This window comes from Nematolebias whitei, chromosome 19, assembly GCF_014905685.2.
Source record: "Nematolebias whitei isolate Nwh7 chromosome 19, NemWhi1, whole genome shotgun sequence".
In the NCBI taxonomy this organism is placed as follows: Eukaryota; Metazoa; Chordata; class Actinopteri; order Cyprinodontiformes; family Rivulidae; genus Nematolebias; species Nematolebias whitei.
The window spans coordinates 22155334-22176907 of NC_056516.1; the positions used below are offsets into that span (position 1 = coordinate 22155334).

Sequence of the window (21574 nt, forward strand, 5' to 3'; positions counted from 1 at the left end):
CCCACACACACACACAGCAGTTCAGCAGTTCCCTTGGCCAACCCGACATCAGTCGCTGCAGATTCGGGACCCACAGTGCACATATGCGTTCAGGAGCTACGAGGATGACTGACAGTTCTTCCTTCCGGACCCGGTCCAGGGTCCGTGATATCGGCAGTACTGGAGGAAATGCATAAAGGAGCATATATTTACTGAAAGGCGGTGTCATTTAAAACGCTGTTTAGAGGTTACTGGCTCGTTCTGTGTGGGGAATGTGTGAAGAGAGGCAGCTGTGAGATCAGCTGATCTGACAGTCTCAGATGAAACTTTACTTTCAGAGATGTTTCTGTTTTATTTCAAAACATAAATAGTCAAAAAACACACACTGGTCATGCTTTCCTGGAGGGATAGATTGCCGGTCCATCTTGGAAGCTTTTGCCCCAAGCGCCTCCGCCAGGCTTGTCTCCAGGGGGGAGAACCGAGGGAAAAAACACATCGGTAAAACCCTCCACTCTGGAGATGGAGGCGAAGGTGGAGACGGATGTCTTCAGCTTGCCGGGCCCAGCTGCAGCCTCGTTCTAGTGGGACATCACAGCTGGACAGCGAGGCCGGGTGGGGTCAGGGTGACGAGCCGGGGCGGAGCCAACCTTGCCTCCAGATCATCCGATCAGGGCGGAGGGAGGCAAGGGACGGAAAGTCCCTTGTGTTAACGTCCTCCTGGATTATGCCGGGCAGCTCCTAGAGGAGGGCGCCGATGGCTGGGAGCGGTGTGGTCGCCGACGTGGGAAGATCCGAAGTGGCTGAGCATTCGCTCGGCCACTTGTCTTCTGTCACTATGCTCTCCAGGAGGGAAGGGGCAGCTCGGCATCGCCTTTCTCGGCGGAATCATTCGATTCACTGTGTGACTCTGTGTCAAAGAAGGCGGTGGCGTCGTCCCGCGCATAGCGCCCCGCCACAGAAAAAAAAACACTCAGCGGAACTGCTGCCAATAACGCCTTTTTCGAGGGAATCATCCGATTCACCTCGAGAAAAAAACACATTAGAAATGGCGATGGCGTCATCCAGCGGGTAGCGGCCCGCCATGGAAAAGCAGTCCTCGGCGCTTACCTTGAACAAGGCTGCTCGTCTGCTTCTCCTCGGGGAGGAAGAGCTCACCGGGACGGCAGGAGTTTGGCGTGGCGGAGACCCAGGCATCCTTAGCAAAATTTGTGCCGGTCAAAGCTGGACAACTTTTCCTTCTTCATTCTTTTGACAGTGCTAGCTAGCTGGCTGAAGAAAAAATGGGAGCCGATTACCCGGTCTCACCATAATTTATACGGACCGGGGGTGAGGCCCACACAGCAGGTGGGCGTGGACTAAAGTTTTCAGTGATGCGCTGCGCGCCTAGGGATAAACCCACTAGTGACAGTCTTAAAGGGCGAAGCCTATACAAAATAGAATGTTCTGGCGGCACCATAAACCAAACGATGTTGGACGTGTTGCTGTTTCAGCCCATCTTTGTAGATTGACTGACGTTAGGTGTGTTGGTGCTCATAGTGAGGGATGACTAACTGCTACTACCACACCAAGTTCATCATTTGTAAGTTTGAAAAGTTTAGCTGTTTTTGTTTGGTTAAAGTGGATTGGCTGGGGAGAGCAAGAACTAGTCTGACCTAAACAATAATGAGCTGTAGACGTGCAGAGTTTCACTAACATCTGTTCGCCTGAGCAATGTGATAGTTTGCTAACAGGCAAATATCTGAAGCCAAAGTTTTTGAGGTAAAGAATGGCCCGATGTGTTGAGCTCTGAGTTGGTGTTGGTGATGACTCTCAACTGCTCAAACAACAAATCTTAGCTGAATATCTGCTAAGTTACATGAGTTACAGAAACTTGTGTTTTTATGGTCAGTTGGCTGTGGCAGCCATCTTAAGTCACAGATTCATTACTCTCTGGAAGTTTTATTCAAAGTTGTCTTCTTTTTTAAGGCCTGATTGGTGAGGACATTTGTTTTTATCCAACAAACCTTTGTTTCATGCAGCAGTAATGTTGAAGGTTGGCCAGCAGAGGGCGCCAAACTGTATTGACTCGCTCCACCAGAAGCTTTAGTTCGTCCATCACTAGTTGACCACATCTGTTTAGGTAACAAAGATGGAGGAGAGTTAGGTGGAAATATTAAAGTCAGGTGGTAGTTGGCATCTGGTCACACATTTAATTTACACGTTTGTCATTTAAGGACACATTACTCATCGATGGAAGATGTGTTTCTTACTTTACAATTTGTTTGGACCAGTTCTCAACACTTTACAAAAAGTCCCTTTAAGCACCTGATGAGTCAGAACCTGCAGTTTGTCCCAGACTCTAAAGTCAAACCCCGAACGTGTCCAACATCTCTGACCCTGAACCAGGGGAGATTTTAGGATCTGACCTTTAGGGGGGTGCTTAGCCCCCAGTACTGACAATGGCTGATGGCTTGAGCAACGCACCACCTGGTGGAGTTTGTGAGAAGTGCAGAACAGAACAAAGCACTACTAGCTTTGAGCATTAACCTTTAATTTAACCACTAAACATACAACGCCATTATGACAAATAATGGATTTACTTGCAGTTACCTTTGTACAGATGAACATGTGGTAGTTTTGTTTATCACTAGTATTCAGCTGCTCATGAGGTCGGCTGCTGGCTTTCATCCATCTTTTACTAAACTGCATTCCACTCTGCAACTTTGAGACTGTGATGAAGTGAAGGGTCCACTCAATCTGCTGGTTTCCTTTGATAGATACGGGCTGTTCGGTCCCTACAAGCGGTGCAAGAGTTTGTTCGCATTGCCACTAGTAAGTCGGACCCCTTCAGGATGGGAGTTGGACTCCACCAGGGCTTGTTTGTCACAGAGGGAGTCTGGTTCAGTGGTCTCAGGATTCCATCTTCTCTTTGCAGATGATGTGGTCCTGTTGTCTTCATCGTGCCGTGATCTCAAGCTCTCACTGGAGTGGTTCGCAGCTGAGTGTGAAGCAGCTGGGATGAGAATCAGCACCTCCAAATCTGAGGCCATGGTCCTCATTTGGAAAAGGGTGGATTGCTCTCTTTGGGTCGAAGGTGAGGTTCTGCCTCAAGTGGAGGAGTTCAAGTATCTCGGGGTTTTGTTCACGAGTGAAGGAAGAATGGAGTGTGAGATTGACAGACGGATTGGTGCAGCATCTGCAGTATTGCAGTCTCTGTGTCGGTCCGTTGCGGTGAAGGGAGAGGTGAGCTGTAAAGCAAAGCTCTCGGTTTACTGGTCGGTCTACGTTCCTACCCTCACCTATGGTCATGAGCTCTGGGTAGTGACCCAAAGAATGAGATCGCAGATACAGGTGGTTGAAATGAGTTTCCTCTGCAGGGTAGCTGGACTCTCCCTTAGAGATAAGGTGCGAAGTTCAGTTATACAGGAGAGACTCCAAGTAGAACCGCTGCTCCTCCACATTGAGAGGAGCCAATTGAGTTGGTTTGGGCATCTGGTAAGGATGCTTCCTGGACGCCTTCAGGCATGTCCGACTGGGAGGAGACCCTGGGGAATACCCAGGACACACTGAGACCATGTCTCTTGATGGCCTGGAAACGTCTTGGAGTCCTCCCAGAAGAGGTGGCTGTGGAAAGAGATGTCTGGGCCTCCTTTCTCAAGCTGCTGCCCCCGACTCGACTTTGGAACAGGTGGAATTTAATGGATGGATGGTTTTCAGATATTCTCATAACATCACAGTAACTTTACTACGTTATCATGTTCCTGAGAGGAAAATTTAAAATAAACTGTAGATACAACTTTTAACGCTGTTTGTCACATAAAATAAAGCATTCCTCAGTAATGCTTTATCTCTATCACTTTATGTTTTAGCCCACTAGGTGGCGCTCTGCTTTTATATTTGAGAGCATCTGTAAATATTAAGACAAGAGTTCAACTTACCCCTTAAAAGGTACATTGCTGCAGAATACTGCCCCTCATCTCACCAACAAAATTGTTTCCGTTTGAATGTAAAGAGCAAAAACTAACTTTTAATGTGCACAAGTAAACATTTAGTACTAAAAAGCTGTTTCACATGCATGCAGGCTGCAGAATCGGACGCCCCACGACTCAGACCAGCTGCCGTTAGCTTCTCGCAAAACAGGAGGTCATTAGTGGGTGCACCGTACTCCGCAGTAGAGTCCGTACAAGAGAAACACAATTTAGAAACTAGGCAGGCAGGCTTAAAATAAATAAAATAAAAAACAACAACAAAAACACGTCCAACCACAGAGAGACAGCAGAAAGTCTGACTGAAAACAAGGCTCAGGATCTGAAGGGTCCCGCGGTCTTCACAAAACTCCGGAATGGAATTTAGAAAAAAATTGTCAGAAGTTATTTTGACACATGGACCTTTTTTATTATTATTATTTTTGTTACAAAAGACCCATAAAGAGTTCAAATTAAAGTCATTTGTTTATTTTTCAAGGTTGAGATGGCTCTAAAATAAAAAGTATTTTTAATGAGTAAGGCTGAGCTTCCACCATCTCTCAAAAAAATTAAAGGGACATTCAGAGGGTAACATCTGTCCAGTGCTTCGTGAGATATTTTACTAACAGACAAACACTTTGCGAGGCGGGTGATAATGAAAGCAAACTGAAACAGATTTTTGTGATCTACAACTGAGACGAGCAGCTCTGAAAACGGCTTCATGAATTTCATGTACCTGGATTATTGAGCATGGACTTTGGGGTTTTACTTCATATCTTGAATCTTAACGTTACAAACAGAACACCGGAGTCAACTCTAGTGATTAAAAACGATGCTGGGGAGGTAAAAGAACAGAGATGGTGTGACAAAACAGAAAAGTGCATCTACAAAGTAATGCCCCCCTCCCCCACATTTTATGTACAAAGAGCCACTCTCTTTTCCAACAAGATCCTCCATCTCAGTAGTAACTGTCCTTTTACTCAGTACTAAACTAACTGCAGGTGTGCACATCTGTTACCGCCATGATCCTCAGCTCTTATGTGGTCTGTTTATTTGCAGGGTTTTTTTTATACTCAGTTTGTTGATCGTGAGCTCAGAACTGGAAGGAGCAAAAATAAAAATCTTGTTTTTCACTTTCTAATATCCAAATATGACTTTTGTCTCCTTTGCTGCTGCGCTCAGCAGAAACACCAGCCGATCGCTTTCTCCTCCCTCGCATGGTAAACAGAAAGTTCTGCACGCAGACCGTTGGACGGGCTGCCAGAAAAGGTTTTATGTTTTTATTCCGTGCATTAAGTTTCTGAGCTCTCCTGCACATCTGTTGCACGCTTGTTCCAAACAAATGGAAAATAAAAATAAGTAAAATATGCTGACTTTTTTTTTTTTTTTTTAGCTCATGGAAGACGTACAAAAACTTTTCAGACAGCTGACAATCGTCACAAGAGATTCACCCCAAGGTCAGACCGTGCAGTGCTCAGAGAAATGAGCTCCATAGACTCTACAGGTGTCAGTCAGCAGGTCAAAGGTCATGACAGGACTTGGACACAGACTGAACAAGCCTGGTTTGTTTGATGGGCTGCAGGAGAAAACCTCTTCTTCATCTGAAGGAACCACAAGATGTCTGGACCAGAACCAGAAGAAAGGAAAGACGTTTACCCAGAATGCACTGTAGCAAGCAGCTCCTCCCAGCTGTCAGCACAGTGGTGGAGGGCTGATGGTTTGGGCTCCTGTCAGTCACTGAGTGGACCATGAACTCCTCTGTAGACCAAAGGGTTCTGTAGTCAGATGCGAGTCCATCAGTCCAACAACTGAAGACTGGACCAAACTGCTGAATCGGGCTAGAAACAATTTTTTATTTTGATTTTTTTGTTTAATAAACAACAACTCTGTGGAATCTGTTGCGTTTCTGCTCACTTTAAGTTAGATTTCATTCGTTTTAGAAGCTGATGAAGACCGGATCATGTTATTGTGTTCTGATAAAGGAAAACGGACTTGTTTTTTTCCATGAGACGAGCCGAGTGTTTGGTTCTAGTCCTCCTCATGCCTTTAGCCGTTCTGCTGGATCCACTCCACACAGTGAGGTTAAAAACCCAGTCCAGCTGCTTTCTGGTTATAATCCAAATCCCTGACATTAATACAAAGTGTTCAGTCAAATCTACATATATTTTACAGCAGTTCTGCTGCTTGGTACGTTAACCTTGTAATATACAACGTTACAGAACACCACTGGGAGGTCTACTACTCTGCTTCTTCCAGCAAAGAGAGGTAGATGTTGGACTGAAGGAATCGTGGGTAGCAATCTGTGTCCAGCAGAGAGTAGATTCGCTTCTGTGCCGGCAGCAGTGAGGTGCGGGAGGGGGCCTGCAGCAGCTGGAGGGTCAGATCTCTGGTCTTACTGTCCAGGTTCACCTGCAACAAGGCAACGCAGCACAGACCTCAGTCAAGACTCAGACACTAACTCTGTCATCGGTGAAGGAGCAACACATTTAGTATGAAAAAACTTTAATGAATAAAACAAGTGTTTCAATCCAAGTTTGTTCTTGTACATTTACTAACACTCTGATTGAAAGTTGGCAACAGTTTTCAAACTTTGGAGTCTTTGTGGCTGATTTCTACTGTGGAGCTTCTTGACATATGTGGAATGACTCTCAGCTACTACCACGTCAAATTTAGCTCAATATCTGTAAAACTGACTGAGCTATAAACAAGTTGGTCCTCTGCCACGGAGCGAAGAGGGAGAAATGGAAATACTGACCATCTGTCTGTCTGTGCACGGTGCGAGCACGATGACTTGAAATATCAGTATTTAAAACAAGGCTTCCATCTTGGTGTGTGCTTACATTGACACGCAAGAACATTTATTTTGAAAATTCAGTTGCCACATCAAAATCAAAGATGGCTGCCACCACCCACCCACACACGCACGCACACGGATTGAAGAATAAATAAATCTTTTTATACACCTACAGGTATACACAGTACACTGTGTACATGACCTTAGTAAAAATACACTGTGTACATGACCTTAGTAAAAGTACACAGTTTACTGTGTACAAGCTTGGCTACAGGCTCACTGGTCACTTGGTTGGAAAATCCCAGAGAAACCAGAAAGAATGAAACAAACAAACAAATAAAACTCATATTTCCTCCTAACTGTGAGATGCCGACAGTCACAGCTCATTGAAATACAACTTTGTGCTGTTTCTTCTCAAGAACAAACTAAAATGTCATTCTCCCAACAAGGACACCAGACACAGAGGGGTTTATTAAAACATGGCCAAGGTCTCCCACGTTAGCAACACCTGTTGGGTTATGAAGTCAGCTGAACGTGCAGCTGCTGACAAACGGTAAATGAAGGTGTGCTACCTCACGTGGAGCTCCTGGCTGGATGTACGTGGCGCTGATGTCTTTGGCCCTTCTCTGCAGGCTGAAGTTGTTGGACGAATGGCTGTACTGCTCGCAGGCCAAGTAGAACTGCAGGTTCTCCTCACTGAACTCAGAGCGCAGGAACGCTCCGAACACGGAAACACCGGCTGAAACAAGAACGAGTCACATCAGCGTTTCAAGCACAATTACACACGTCCACTAACCGACGTGTGCTCGGAGCGAGTAAACACAGCAAAGCTTCTCTGCAACACCTCGGAGCACCGTGTGCCTGTTCCAACAGGTGTAGAAAATGCAGTGAAAAAGAAATATTCGTTTCAGGGAGAAAACAAACAAACAAACAAACACGTCATCTGCATAAAAAACAAACAAAACAAGAAAAATAAAAAGAATCATCACCACTCCTTTAGTTGATTAAAAGAACTTCTTAATGGCTCTTAATGTGAAATATGGACTCTGAAGTTATTTTAAGACCAACAAAACATTACATTTAAAAGCAACAAAAGGATCAAATATAGACACTTAAAAACAAATGAAATAAAAGTGGCTTTGCTTTTTGTTAGGATGCACAAACAGGAGGAAAATATAAAACAGAAACAACTAGAGGTCGTTAAACAGACTGATGAATTGAACAGATATATTGTTTTAATTTGATAACCGTCGGTGACGTCGACGCTGATTTCTGGCTGTGCTGAACGGGTTTAACCCTCTCAACGGTGCTTATTCACTGATATTCTTACATGAAGGTTTTATCTTAAACAATTAAACTACAGCTGTTTAACCCCGAAGTCCCTTTAATGACAGTTAGTGTTCCTTTGGGAAAAAAATAAATAAATCAACCATCTTATGAAACTGCTAAAAAAAATATATACTATTTTTAAATATTTGTTTCTACAAAAAAAAAAGTAATTTTTTTAGAGCCATCTCAGCCTGAAATAAAACATATACAATTTAAATGTTTTTTTGTTTTTTTAACTGTTTAAGGGTCTTTAGTAAAATAAATAAATAAAATGAACAACTCCATGTTTCAGTTAAAAACAGAAAATATTTTTTTCTTCTTTCTGCTGCCTTTCATTTTATTTGACTGTATTTCTTATTGTATATAGAATTGTTTTGTTTTAAAAAATGAATAAATTTATAAAAATAAATAAAATATTTTAGTTTATGACCATTAAAAAAAAACATTTTCCCCTATTAGTACATCCAAAAAGATATTTTAAAATATTTTTTAATTGCAGTCTGGAGTTTTGTGAAACCTTCAGACCCGGCAGCTGAAAACAAGCTCTTGTTTTTTCTGTCTGCAGTTGATATGCAGTTGGTTTTTTTAGCAACTTTTTAGACTCTACGTATGGACAACTCCATTTTCTGTTTTGTTTTTCACTTATACCGACCTGGATATACCAGCAAACTACGAGAGCACGTGCACCCACTAATGACTTCCTGCTTTGGGGTAAACCGACGGCAGTCAGCCGTCCGATTCTGCAGCCTGCACGCATGTGAAACAGCTTTTTAGTACTAAATGTTTACTTGCACACATTACAAGTGAGTTTTTGCTCTTTACATCCAAACTAAAACTATTTGGTTGGACGAGATGAGAGGCAACGTCTGGCTAAGAGAAGGCTCTACTTTTAGGGTGACTTGAACTACGACTGATTTTTACAGAGGCGCTCAAATGTAAATAATATTATATTAATCTAATGTATAAGTATATGATAAATATGAGATTAAAAGTTGTATTTACAGTTTATTTTAATGTGGATGATTTCCCCCTCAGGAACACGAGTGTAGTAAAGTTACTGAGGTTATGAAAGCATCTGAAATCTTTTTTAACATAATTTAAAAAAAAGTTCAATAATTTTTTTGAATATGTCAAAAAAAAAAATCATGTTTATTTTGACTGCACCAAAATAATTAAATAAAAACAAATAAATGTGCAGCTGATTTTGTCTGCATAAGCTCTTCCAAAGGTTAAAGTTTAAACCTGAAATAATTAATTGTAGTGATACTTTTCCTCCACTCCAGTTGCTCAATGATGCAATGCAGTTTACCAGGATATGCATGCCCATTATATATATATATATATATATATATATATATAAGCTTAAAGTAGTAAGATGTTAGTTCCAACCAAAATAAATAAATAAATAAAAATTAAAGTGGCAGAACTGTAACAAAAAGCTAAAAGGAGCACAAGAAAACAGAATCTCAAAAGAACGTTTTTGAATAAAGTGAAGCAATCAATGCCATTTAATTTTAAATAAATGTAAACATTGTGAAACAATTCTGAAAACCAGAAGTTAAAGCCAACGCTATCCCAAATGAGCTGAATGTTTTGATAAATAAACATTATATCAAATGTGCACAAGTAGTTTGTAAAAAATGTACAGAAAAAACTAAAAGCAGGAAATGGAACATAACAGCACACTTGTCCATCAATAAAGATGCTACATCCTCGTGAGAGCAGATGGGACTAACCTGGACAGGCTAAGAGGGTGTTTAAAGACTCGGCCCACTTGTCCAGCTCCTCTCGGCTGAACTTCCTCTTCTTACTGAGGCCAACTTGACTCCACTGATGCATGAAGTGCAGGCGAGATCTCTTGTCTGTAGCACTATGATCAAAACCAAGACAAGACACAGAGGCAGCATGCTTTTGAAAAAGGAAATATCCAAAATCTAATACAAAAAAAAAGTGTAAAAGAGAGCATTGCAGTGAATAAAATACAATTCAGGACAAGAAACTTCAGTTTTAAGATTTGAAAATTGAGATTGGTGTCCTTCATTGTTTGTCCCATATCAACACGTCAGACTTTCCTTCAAATAGATTCAGTTGAATATTTAATATAAATAAATAACAGCATGAATAAAAACAGACGGTACCCTTAATTTAATATTTAGCAGCAGCAGTTTTAGCAGCGATCACTAACAGGTGATCGGTGTTCTTCACAATCATTTCCCACCCAGCAGCTCCTCTTCCTGAGCAGACTGCTCCAGCTGCCTCAGGTTTGAAGGACGGTGTCTCCACACTGAATGTTTTTAGATCCATACATGCTCAACAGGATTAAGATCTGGATTCTAGGCCTGTCACGATAACAGATTTTGCTGGGCGAGTAACTGTCTCAGAAATTATTGCGATAAACGATAATATTGTTTGAAATTTGACAATAATTAGTAATTACTGTCAAATTTACGAAGAAATGTTTTATTTTGTGTGTAGTGCCTTTTTTTAACCACCAGATGACAGTACAAGACTGTTTGAACCAAAGGATGGATAGTGAGGGAGCAAGCAGCATGTCTCTTTAAGAAAAATGGGAGGGAGGCCCTTTGACATGACATGGGCTGTCTCTCCTTTTTTCAGTTCTCAAAATGGCGGATGCTCGTTGTGGTTTGAGCTCTTTAGCATAGCATTTTCCACACAAAGCCTTTAATTAAAAAAAAAAATCAGTAAACAAGTTCTCAGCTTCTTTTTGCAGAGAAAAACAACTTTTTACACAAAGGCACGGGTTTCAACCGTGAATTTTGGAGCTTCGACAAGACGGATGGATAAGAATGAGGTTCAACCCCTGTCAAGGAGATTGGTTTCAAAGCCCATGCTGTGAGTTGAGGTGAGGCCAACTACATCTAGTCAGTACCTCACAACCTCATGCACAAGCTTGAGGTTACATGTCCTAAGAGCCAGCTTGGGTACGCCAGGGTCAGAGCGCCACACTGAGTCTGCGTCACACGTCTTCGTCTCCTTCCTATTCAAGCTGCGTCGACCAATCCCAGTCACATCTTATCACGTGTATGTGTAGTACATGTATGCCAATAGCATGCCTACTGGACTCTTCGAGACACGCCCACAACAGACAGGAACAAGCCTGTGAATATTCCTTAGCGGACTTAAAGTTGGCGAAACCTAATTTAGCAGAAGCTAATACCACCAACAGTTTCCAAAGTTAGTGAAAACACTAATCCACCGAACAAAAAAAATAGCTCTAGGATAGAGGCTGCAGTGGAAACAGTTTTGCACCAACATTCCTGTGAGCCTCAAAACATGTAAATATTCACCAAACTTGGTCCATTTGCTAATTTTTGAGACTCCGGATCTCCAAAAACTGTCACACACTTGGAAGAAAAATTTATTTTTTTTAGTCCAGACCTCAAAGTTGTGTGGTCTCTCCTGCCCAGGTGAGACACCTTCAGACACAAACGACTTTATTGTTATTTTCATAAAGTTATGGGTAATGAGTGGACGTTATGAAAGAGAATATCCATTATCAATAGTTAAGAACAGAAAATACAAAGGTTCTCACCTGTCCCTCTGATCGATGTTGGACAAGTTGGAGTTGGATGAATGTGGACTCTGAAACAGAAAGTGCACAATGATTAAAGTCTTCTGCTGAATCCCCACGGACTAACAAATGAAAATATAAAAAGTCCCTAACACGGGGGGTGTCCAAACGTTTTTATATGCAAGCCAGAACTGTCAAAATTAAAAAGAGCCACAAATAAATAAATAAAAATGTGACTTTTTAAAACTCGACAACGTGAACAATATTTTGGAGCAAGTCAAAAAGTATATTCATTTTAGAAGAAGAGGGATTTCTAAATTGTTGCAGACATGGCGGCTGTGGATGAGTGGTTAGAGCAGTCGTCCTCCAAAGCAAGAGTTGGGGGTTTGATTCCACCAGCAGCCACATGCCGAAGCGTCCCTGGGCAAAACACTGAACCCCTCACTGCCTCATGTGTGTCCCATCAGTGTATGAATATGATAAAACCCTGATTATCCTTTGTATAGATCTACTATAGTGCTGTATGAATGGGTAAATGAGGGCACAGATTGTGTTGTACAGCTCTTTTAAGGATCTTGATCAGATAGAAAGATGCTATAAGTACAGTCCATTTAGATCCAAAACATAAAAATCCTCATAAACAGTAAACTAAATAAAAAATAAATTTATTTGATTTATAGGGTCTTGCTTTCTTGTGCTTTGAAAATATATATTTAGTCTATTCCTATGAAAAGCATTAAATGAGTTCAATTTATTTTAATTGATTATTAAATTACCTGAACATATCCTCTTGCCTCCAGGCTGAAATTATACAGTTTTTAAATGACAGTTATGGGATGCACAAAATCACTCCGAGGGCCGCAAATGGCTCACAGGTCATTTAATACAGAGTATACAAATGTGTATACTCTGGATTAAAACTTCAGTTGGTACTTGGAAACAAACAAACAAAAAATCAGTTTAAAAAAAACGTCAGCAAACTGATACGAGCGCCGCTGAAATTTCAACTTGCTTGACTGGTTCTAAAATTAACAAGCGGTACGCTGATGTCACCCGTCCTGTCGCTGAGGGATATGAATAGTGAATGTTTGTAGTTTTCAATATGAGGGGGTAGGAGTTACACGGTGTAGAATAAAAGAGGTTGTTGTGTCCAAAGCAGTGCAACGTGATGGATCTGGAGAGTGGAGGGAGCAATTTTATCCACCAGCAGGTGCAATGGTTGAGCCAGGGAGTGGTCAATGGTGGCCTTGGCCCTAGTTTAATAATCTTCAGCCACATTAATCATTTGAGGAAATTAGACTTGTAATAAATATAAAAGCTAGAAGGGATATTTTCCTCAAAGAGCACTGTAAGCCAGAACAAATCAAGAACAGCTCTGATGAAAGACAGACGTGCCTGTTTCAAAGTGAGGATCAGTGTTAGACCCGGTGATTGACAGCTGGAACACACGGCCAACCAAGAGCCAATCACAGATGGACCAATTCACAACCGTCACAATGGCTCAGATATTATCAGATTAAAACTACATTCATTCAAGTTCTTCCATCAGATTTATCAAAACCAATATTTAAAAAAACCCATGGCATTCCATTTCATAAATGAGTGTTATGCCACATTAGTTCATAAATAACTAAAAACCATTTCAGTCTGTGTGCAGTGTACGCCCAGTCATATACATTATGTTTTTAAAGATTGTGCGCCGAGTGCTACAGTGTCCCATTAGGTGTAACTTAGTTTTTATAAAATTTAAAAAACACTATTTTACCCATTTAATTAGTCAAATATGTATATGCTAATAATAATGAAGAATAAGATTACAGTATCTAAGTCGAATTTCTTAGTCTACAGTGCCTATAAAAAGTAGTCATCCCTTTAAATATTTTACCTTTTTATTGCCATTAGAAATCAGCTGTGGTTGACGTAAATTCACCTTTCTGATCCAAAAAAAGCCTTCGGTGAGAATGTAAATCAGTTTTTGACAAAGTACCGGTGATGCCAATTAAATTAATTTTTGTAATGAAAAATAGACTGCATAAATATTTACCCCTTTTAAAGTGACTGTCCTAAATTAACTCGGAGAAAAGAATATTTAAAAGTACAAGTTGGAATGGATACGAAGGGATTTCCATCCCCAGGAGTTCTGTTAAATTCATCTTTAAGAAATAGAAGGAATATGGAAGATGTGTAAATCTACCGAGAGCAGACCGTCCTCACAAGCTGAGACACCGTGAAGAAGGTGAGAAAGACCACCGAGACCCCTGAGACTTGGCAAAACTTCTGAGATTTAATCTGAGTTTTCTTCAATGGTGGTTGTCTCTTTGCCACTCTCCCATAAAGCTCAGACTGGTGCAGAACTCGGGCAACAGCTCAGCCTCTCTACAGACACCAGTAGCAAGCTCTGGTTAGACTAAGACAACGTGTAAAATGTTTCATAATCAAACTGGGAGAACAGTTACAAGTTGACTGAATCTCTATGAGCCTCGCCACTAACACGAGCCATTCCTTTACTAAACTAACATTTGGCTCTGGTTTACTTTTGCTGTTGAAATCTATTTCAGCTGACTTCCCATGCTACATTTAGCTATTGGTTACTCTTTTGCTACTTTTAGCTAAAATGTTGCTAGTTTAACATCTTCACTCCAATAATTCTAATGTTGGCCCTTGGCTATTCTACAGTGAAACCAGACGTGTTTTCCCTCTCCCCCTCCACCCGCTTCCCTGCTTGCACTCTTTTGTCCTGTAAATCCTTAAAAAGCCTCTTTTTTTTCCTGCATACCTCTTAATTGGAAGGATCAGCTGGTCTCTCAACAAAATCGATCAACTTCTCCCGACAGGAGTCAGGGTAAGGAGGACCCTCTACCTCTAAGGAACAAATTGGATTCATGATGACGACTAGATTCTACTGTTTGGTTGGTGGAATCTGGTTGTCTACAAATTCGTGTGGAGGTGTTGAAGCTCGACAGTGCTCGGACTGAATGTGGAGCTGTGACAGGGAATTGGAGCAGCTGTTATCAGGACTGTGATCTCCCTGGCAACACTCATGAATGGTGGGAATAATCTGGAGAAGCTGTGAGCTCGACTTTTGGAGTAAAGGATCAATTTGGCTGTTTTGGAGTTTCCATCAGAGAATATACCTGTATACCAGCAAGACTTTAAAGGCAGAAACAACAATAACGAGTTCTGCCTGACCCAAACTGTGGCCTTGACGCCGGACTTATCTCAACTCCTCCTGGAATGTTTTGAAAACAACAGATACTGTGTCTGTTTCCTCACCCCTCCCTTCCCCAAGGCCGTGGACATGTGACAGAACCTCAACTGAGCTGAAGATGAACGTCACCTCTTATCTGGACAATGGCTGAGGGGGGGCTCTGGACTATGCTACGACTTTCCCTTAAAAATTCAATGTTTTCACCGTCTATATGTAAATGTATAACGTCTGTTTATGTTGCTTTGCTGTGGTAGGTTTGTTTGATGCCTCAAATGGTGCCCTGTCTAGGACACGGTGTGAGAGATCTTTTTTTATATCGTCTCTCCTCATGTTTTCTTTCCTTTTCTCATCTAAGCAAAATATTATTCTGAATAAGAATAAGAAGGCCGCGCTAATTATTTATAGCCGCAGCTTCGTGCACTCCGCCTATCTTCGGACGACTGTACGTACATATTCGCGTTGTACCTCGGTGCAATGCCAATAAAGTTTATTCTGATTACTGTGGTACAAAGGTTTGCCTAAATTAAGGTTCAGCTACTTTTACCTTTACCTTTTCCCCAAATTTAAAGATGATTTTGATAAACAAAACTGGGAAGATGTGTATGTTGATGATGTGAACAAATCTTATGATAAGTTTATGAACATTCTAGATGTTTTGTATAAAAAAAAAAAATTGTGTGCAAAACAATTATATAAAGAAAGATACTGTTGATCAACCATGGATTACGAAAGGATTGAGAAATGCATGTAAAAAAAAAGAATTATCTGTATTCATGTTTCTTGAAATCCAGAACACATGAGGCAGAAAATAAATATAAAAAGTACAAAAATAAATTGGTTGGGATCATAAGAAAACAAAAGAGGGAATATTATAGTGAGTTATTACATAAAAGTAGTGGCGATATGAAGGCAACATGGCGAGTAATGAACAGTGTTCTGAAAAAACATAAGGTTAGTACGAGTCTTTCTCAATATTTTGTGGAAAATAATGTGGAAATCCATGATGAAAATGAAATCGTAAATGGATTTAATAATTACTTTGTAAATGTTGGATCTAACCTTGCAAATACAATACCAAAAGTGGATAACAATGTGAGCCTAAATTAAAGTTCAGCTAGTTTTAGATTTTTGTTACTATTTTGCTACTTTTAGCTTGTAGCTAAAATGTTGCTAGTTTAACATTTTCACTCCAATAATCTAATTATGGCCCTCAGTTGCTGTGGTACAAAGGTTAGCCTAAATTAAAGTTCAACTAGTTTTAGCTTTTTGTTACTATTTTGCTACTTTTAGTTTGTAGCTAAAATGTTGCTAGTTTAACATTTTCACTCCAATAATCTAATTTTGGCCCTCTGTTACTGTGGTACAAAGGTTAGCCTAAATTAAAGTTAAGCTAGTTTTAGCTTTTTGTTACTATTTTGCTACTTTTAAATTGTAGCTAAAATGTTGCTAGTTTAACATTTTCACTCCAATAATCTAATTTTGGCCCTCAGTTGCTGTGGTACAAAGGTTAGCCTAAATTAAAGTTCAGCTAGTTTTAGCTTTTTGTTACCGTTTTGCTTTTTTTAGCTAAGGTTTTGCAAGGTCTACCTTCTTGCTTCAGTAATTCAAATTTTAGCTCTCAGTGACCGTATTTAAAATTTTTGATTTAAACTAAGGTTCAGCTAGTTTTAGTTTTTGCCAACTTATTTGCTACATTTAGCTCCTAGCTAATGCTTTGCTAGTTTTATTTTTTTACTCTAGTAATGCTACATTTGTGTCTCAGTTACTTTATTACTAATTTTACTTTAAACTACATTCAGCTAGTTTAAGCTTTCAGCAACCGTTTTGCTCCTGTTAGTTAGCATTTAGCTCCTTTTAGATTCTGTTTTCCTCATTTTAGCTGCAACAACTCAGATTCACCTTCTCCAGCATGGTTGTTTTCTAGGAAACCAAACTTTCTCAGATGTGTTCTGTGCTTGACGTCCCACCTGTCCAAACAGGCTCTTCAGGTGCAGTTTAGCAGCCGACAGTTTGGCTCTGTGATGGTGTGTGTGGTGAGATTTGGAGAACAGGTTGGAGGAAGCTGACGGTGGAGGGTGCCCATCATGCTCCACACCTCCACAGCTATCTAGGGCAGTTGGAGCCAGCTGGCTGTCGCTGTAAGCCCTGCAGCCCTCGTTCATGGAGCACACTTGGAGAAGGTTCTGGTTCAGTTTTCCCAGCTCAGTCAGGTTCTCCACACTGAAGCTGTGCTCCCGGTTCAGCTCTCTCCTCTCACTGGGAGTCGCTTTGGGCTCCAGGATGACGGGATTCAAACCAGGTAGCCTCGCGTTTCGTTCGTCGCTCTCCAGGTGAGGAGTGTAGGTCTCAGAATCCAGGCTGACACCAAAGTCTGGGTTTTTCAGAGCTTTTGACTTCCATGGCAGGAAGTCGAGATCCAAGAGGGATCCCTCAGAACTGAATCTACGCATGTTGGTTCAGGAGGTGATGCCTAACAGTGACTGACAACAGTTGGACAGGAAGCGCTGCAAACAGATAAGGACAAGACAAATACAGAAATAAATGTAAAAATGTGCGTTCACATGTTCTGAGAATATTTTCTAAATATATTCTCAAACTCAGAGTCCTAGGAGGAGGGATTTAAAAAAACAACTCCATTACAAAGAGCAAACAACATCCTGGTAGATTCTGCAGATAATTATAAACCTTTCAAAAACTGATGTACTTATAAAGTAGAGTTGTCCCTCGCTGTATTGTGGTTCACTTATACACACACACACCGGTAAATAACTAAATAAATACAACACTGCGACTTCGCGGATATTCACCTACTGCGGGGTTCTCTGGAACGTAAACCCTGCGAGAGGTGAGGAATCACTATAGTGATAATCTGACCCATGGAGGATGGAGTGTGAGGTGGAGGGGGGCGGCTCAAACCCTGGAAGGGAAGTTACGACATTTTGCTGTGATTTCCTGTTTTAAGACGTCCTCCAAACACGACAGTTATTAAAATAAGCCAATTCGTTTTTGTTTTTTTCAGTGTTAAACTCACGTATAAGTACTTTTACATTTTAGGTAGCCTTTAAATGCTTTCAGGTAACTTTTCACTACTTATAGCTTTTAGCTACCATTTAGCTACTTTTCAATCAACCTTTATTTATACAGGTAAATCCCATTGAGCCTCGAGGACTCATTTACAAGAGAGACCTGATTTCAACAAAGAAAGATGACAACAATGGACAACAGCAACAACAATAAGCAGTTATAAAAACTCATACTACAGTTTTTTTTTTTTTTTTTTTTTAACAAATAGGATGGCTAAAAGGAAAAAGGTAACAAAACAAAAAAACAGCTAGATTCCAAGACAAATGTATAAAACTAAAAACAGGAACATGTCTGCATTGGACCCTGCCAGGAGTCCAACAGATTCTTAAAGACACTTAGAGAGGTCAAGGTCGAGAGCTTCAAATCTTTTTGTAAGATATTCCAGGAAACAGGAGCGGAGTAGGAGAAGGCCCTTTTGCCTAGTTCAGTCCTCACTGAGGGAACACTGCAGGTAATAATGTCCTGAGAGCGCACTCCATAGCTGCACTCACGCAGAGACATGTAGGAGGAGATGTATGAAGGCAGCAGACCAAGAAGTGATTTAAAGGTGAAAATGTACCAGTGAGAGAGTCTGCGTGAAGTTAATGATGTCCATTTAACCAGTGAATACAGGGTGCAGTGGTGGGTACGATAATCACAGCCAGTTATGAATCTTAGTGCACCATGATAGACAGCATCCAACATCTGCAGGGTTCTTGTAGGAGCGTTCATGTAAATAATATCACCAAAATCAATTGAGGGAAGGAAAGTCACAGATACAAGGCGTTTTCTAGCATTCAGGGTTAGACAGGATTTGTTTCTGAAAAAGAAACCCAGTTTAATTTTCAGTTTCTTTACCAAGTTTTCCACATGGAGCTTAAAAGAAAGATGTGAGTCGACCAAGATACCCAAATATTTATAGGAATCAACAAACTCAATGGGGACACCATTTGAGGATAAAATCGGAGGAAGAACTGCTGGGACCAACTTCCTATTTGAAAAAAGCATCCCTTTGTTTTTTTCGGCATTTAGGACAAGTTTGAGGCGGAACAAATCAGTCTGGATGTTGTTGAATGCAGATTTCAAAAGCTGGAAAGCCTTAGCAACTGTTTTAGCTCGACAATAAACAACTGTGTCTTCAGCATAGAAATGTATGGATGCATTAGGGATGTTTTTACCTACATTATGTATGTAGATTGTAAAGAGGGTGGGTCCTAAGACTGAGCCTTGTGGTACACCATTGTTGAATGTTAAATAACTGGAGGAAGTACCATTATGTTGAACACATTGCCTCCGGTCTGAAAGATAGTTAGAGAACCAACCAATGGTGTGATCTGAGAAACCGATTTCTGAGAGTTTATGACACAAGATGTTATGATCCACAATGCCAAAAGCTTTAGACAGGTCTAAGAAAAGTGCAGCACAATAATCCTTAGCATCCAGTGCTTCAACAACGTCATTAAGAACCTTCAGTGAAGCAGTGGTTGTGCTGTGTTGTTTCCTGAAACCAGATTGATGTGGAGGTAAGATGTTAAATGAGTCCAGGTAATTTTTGATTTGAGAGTTTATCAGTTTTTCTAGAACCTTGGCTAAAATGCAGAGTTTAGAGATTGGTCGATAGTTGTTCAGTGAAGTGGGGTCTCCTCCCTTCAGCAAAGGAAGAACAAAGGCTGTTTTCCAAGTGTCTGGGATGGAGTTTTGTCTTATGGAGAGATTGAAGATGTGGGTCACAGGGACTGTGATGATATGAGCAGCCAGCCTTAAGAAATAAGGTGGAAGTTCATCTGGACCTGCAGATTTTTTAGGATCAAGATCTTTTAACAGTTTATTGACCTCACTGACTGAGAATGGAGAAAAAGAGAAGCTGTGATTAACTGAGGATTGACTTGTAGGAGGGATTTGATTTGTAGAAGTTTGGTTATTAAGTGAAGTGGCTGATTTTTTGTTAGTAACTGTGTCAAATAAAGAACCAGAAGCAACAAAATGTTTGTTGAAACAGTTCAGGATCTCGTGCTTATTTGACACAGGAACAGAGTTAACGAGAAGTTGTGATGGGAGGTCAGGGGGGTGCCTGAGAGAGATTTGATGGTTTTCCAGAATCTATTAGGGTCATTTAGATTTTTGGAGGTCTGAGATAAGAAATAGTTGCGTTTTGCTGCTTTGACAGAAGTTGTACATTTATTCCTCATCTGTCGGAAACTCAACCAGTCAGTGTCTGAGCCAGATTTTCTCGCTGCAGCCCAAAGATGATCTCTCCTGTGCAGGAGGTCAGCTAGCTCTGGAGTAAACCAGGGGCTGTCTCGTCCCTTTATTCTGAACTGACGAAAAGGAGCATGTAAGTTCAGGAAATAAATGAAATTATTATGGAAATAGTTCCAAGCAGAGTTCACATCATCAGTTAACAGAATACGATGCCAGTCAAACTTTCAGCTAACATTGGCTTTTTTTAGCTAGCATTTTGCTATTTTAAGCATTTAGGTAGTTTTTTTTTTTGTATTTCGTTTGCCTTTGTTCTACGAGCCTTTAGATAGTGTTCAACTACTTTCTGTTTATTGCTAGTATTATGTTTGTTTTCGCTTTTAGCTACTGCTGTGTTTTTTTGTCACTGCTGTGTTTCCTTTAGCTTTTAGCTAGTGCTGAATTTCTTTTAGGTAGTGCTGCATTTCTTTTAACTTTTAGCTAGTGCTGCACTTCTGTTAGCTTTTAGCTAGTGCTGCATTTTTTAAGCTTATAGCTAATGTTGTGTTTCTTTTAGCTTTTAACTAGTTCAGTATTTCTGTTAGATTTTAGCTAGTGCTGCATTTCTTTTAACTTATTGCTAGTGCTGTGTTTCTGTTAGCTTATAGCTAGTGCTGCATTTCTGTTAGCTTATAGCTAGTGCTGCATTTCTATTAACTTATAACTGGTGCTAAATCTCTTTTAGCTTATAGCTAGTGCTGAATTTCTTTTAGCTAATGCTTTGTTTATTTACTTTTAGCCATTGTTACATTTCTATTAGCTTTTAGCAAGTGTTGTGTTTCTGTTAGCTTATAGCTAGTGTTGCTTTTCTTTTAACTTGTAGCTAGTGCTGCATTTCTTTTAGTTAATGCTTTATTTTGTTTTTTTTGCTATTGTTGCATTTCTGTTAGCTTTTAACTAGTGCTACATTTTGTTTAGCTTTTAGCTAGTGCTTTTTTCTGTTAGCTTTTAGCTAGTGCTGCATTTCTTTTTAGCTTTTAGTTTGTGCTGCATTTCTTTTTAGCTTTTAGCTTGTGCTGCATTTCTGTTAGCTTTTAGCTAGTGCTACATTTCTGTTAGCTTTTAGCTAGGGCTACATTTTGTTTGCTTTTAACTAGTGCTACATTTTGTTAGCTTTTAGCTAGTGCTGTTTCTTTTAGCTAGTGCTTAGGTTGTTTTGATGTAACAGCTCAATTTTAGCTTCTTCAGCTAGTTTCAGCCAAGTCATACAATATTTACAAACTATTTTTATACAGAAACTGTAGTTTCTCTGGTTCTTTATGCTTTGAATGTTTTGATTCATAACAACAAACAGAAAAACAAAAACAAAATAACCATGTGGATGTCCAACCATTTACTAACATGGGGGAAATGTTTAACCTTGACCATGGTTATGGTTAAACACCATCATTGTTATGGTTAAAAAGGTTATGGTTAAACAACATGGTTAACCATGACCATGGTTATGGTTAAACAGGTTAAGGTTAAACAACATGGTAAACCATGAC

At 40.3% G+C, this 21574-nt stretch overlaps 1 protein-coding gene across 1 annotated transcript in view; it reads right to left on the reverse strand.

Annotated features, from left to right (window-relative positions):
• Positions 1–5763: 5763 nt before the first annotated feature.
• Positions 5764–21574, reverse strand: part of si:ch211-152p11.4 (regulator of G-protein signaling 2) — a 16176-nt gene continuing 365 nt past the window's right edge. The window contains exons 2-6 of the mRNA XM_037692812.1: positions 16754–17290; positions 11600–11649; positions 9783–9916; positions 7290–7456; positions 5764–6332 (exon numbers count right to left, since the gene is read on the reverse strand). Of these exons, the coding sequence (XP_037548740.1) occupies positions 6162–6332; positions 7290–7456; positions 9783–9916; positions 11600–11649; positions 16754–17236 (1005 nt within the window). The 5' untranslated portion in view covers positions 17237–17290 and the 3' untranslated portion in view covers positions 5764–6161. The remainder of the gene's footprint in view (positions 6333–7289; positions 7457–9782; positions 9917–11599; positions 11650–16753; positions 17291–21574) is intronic.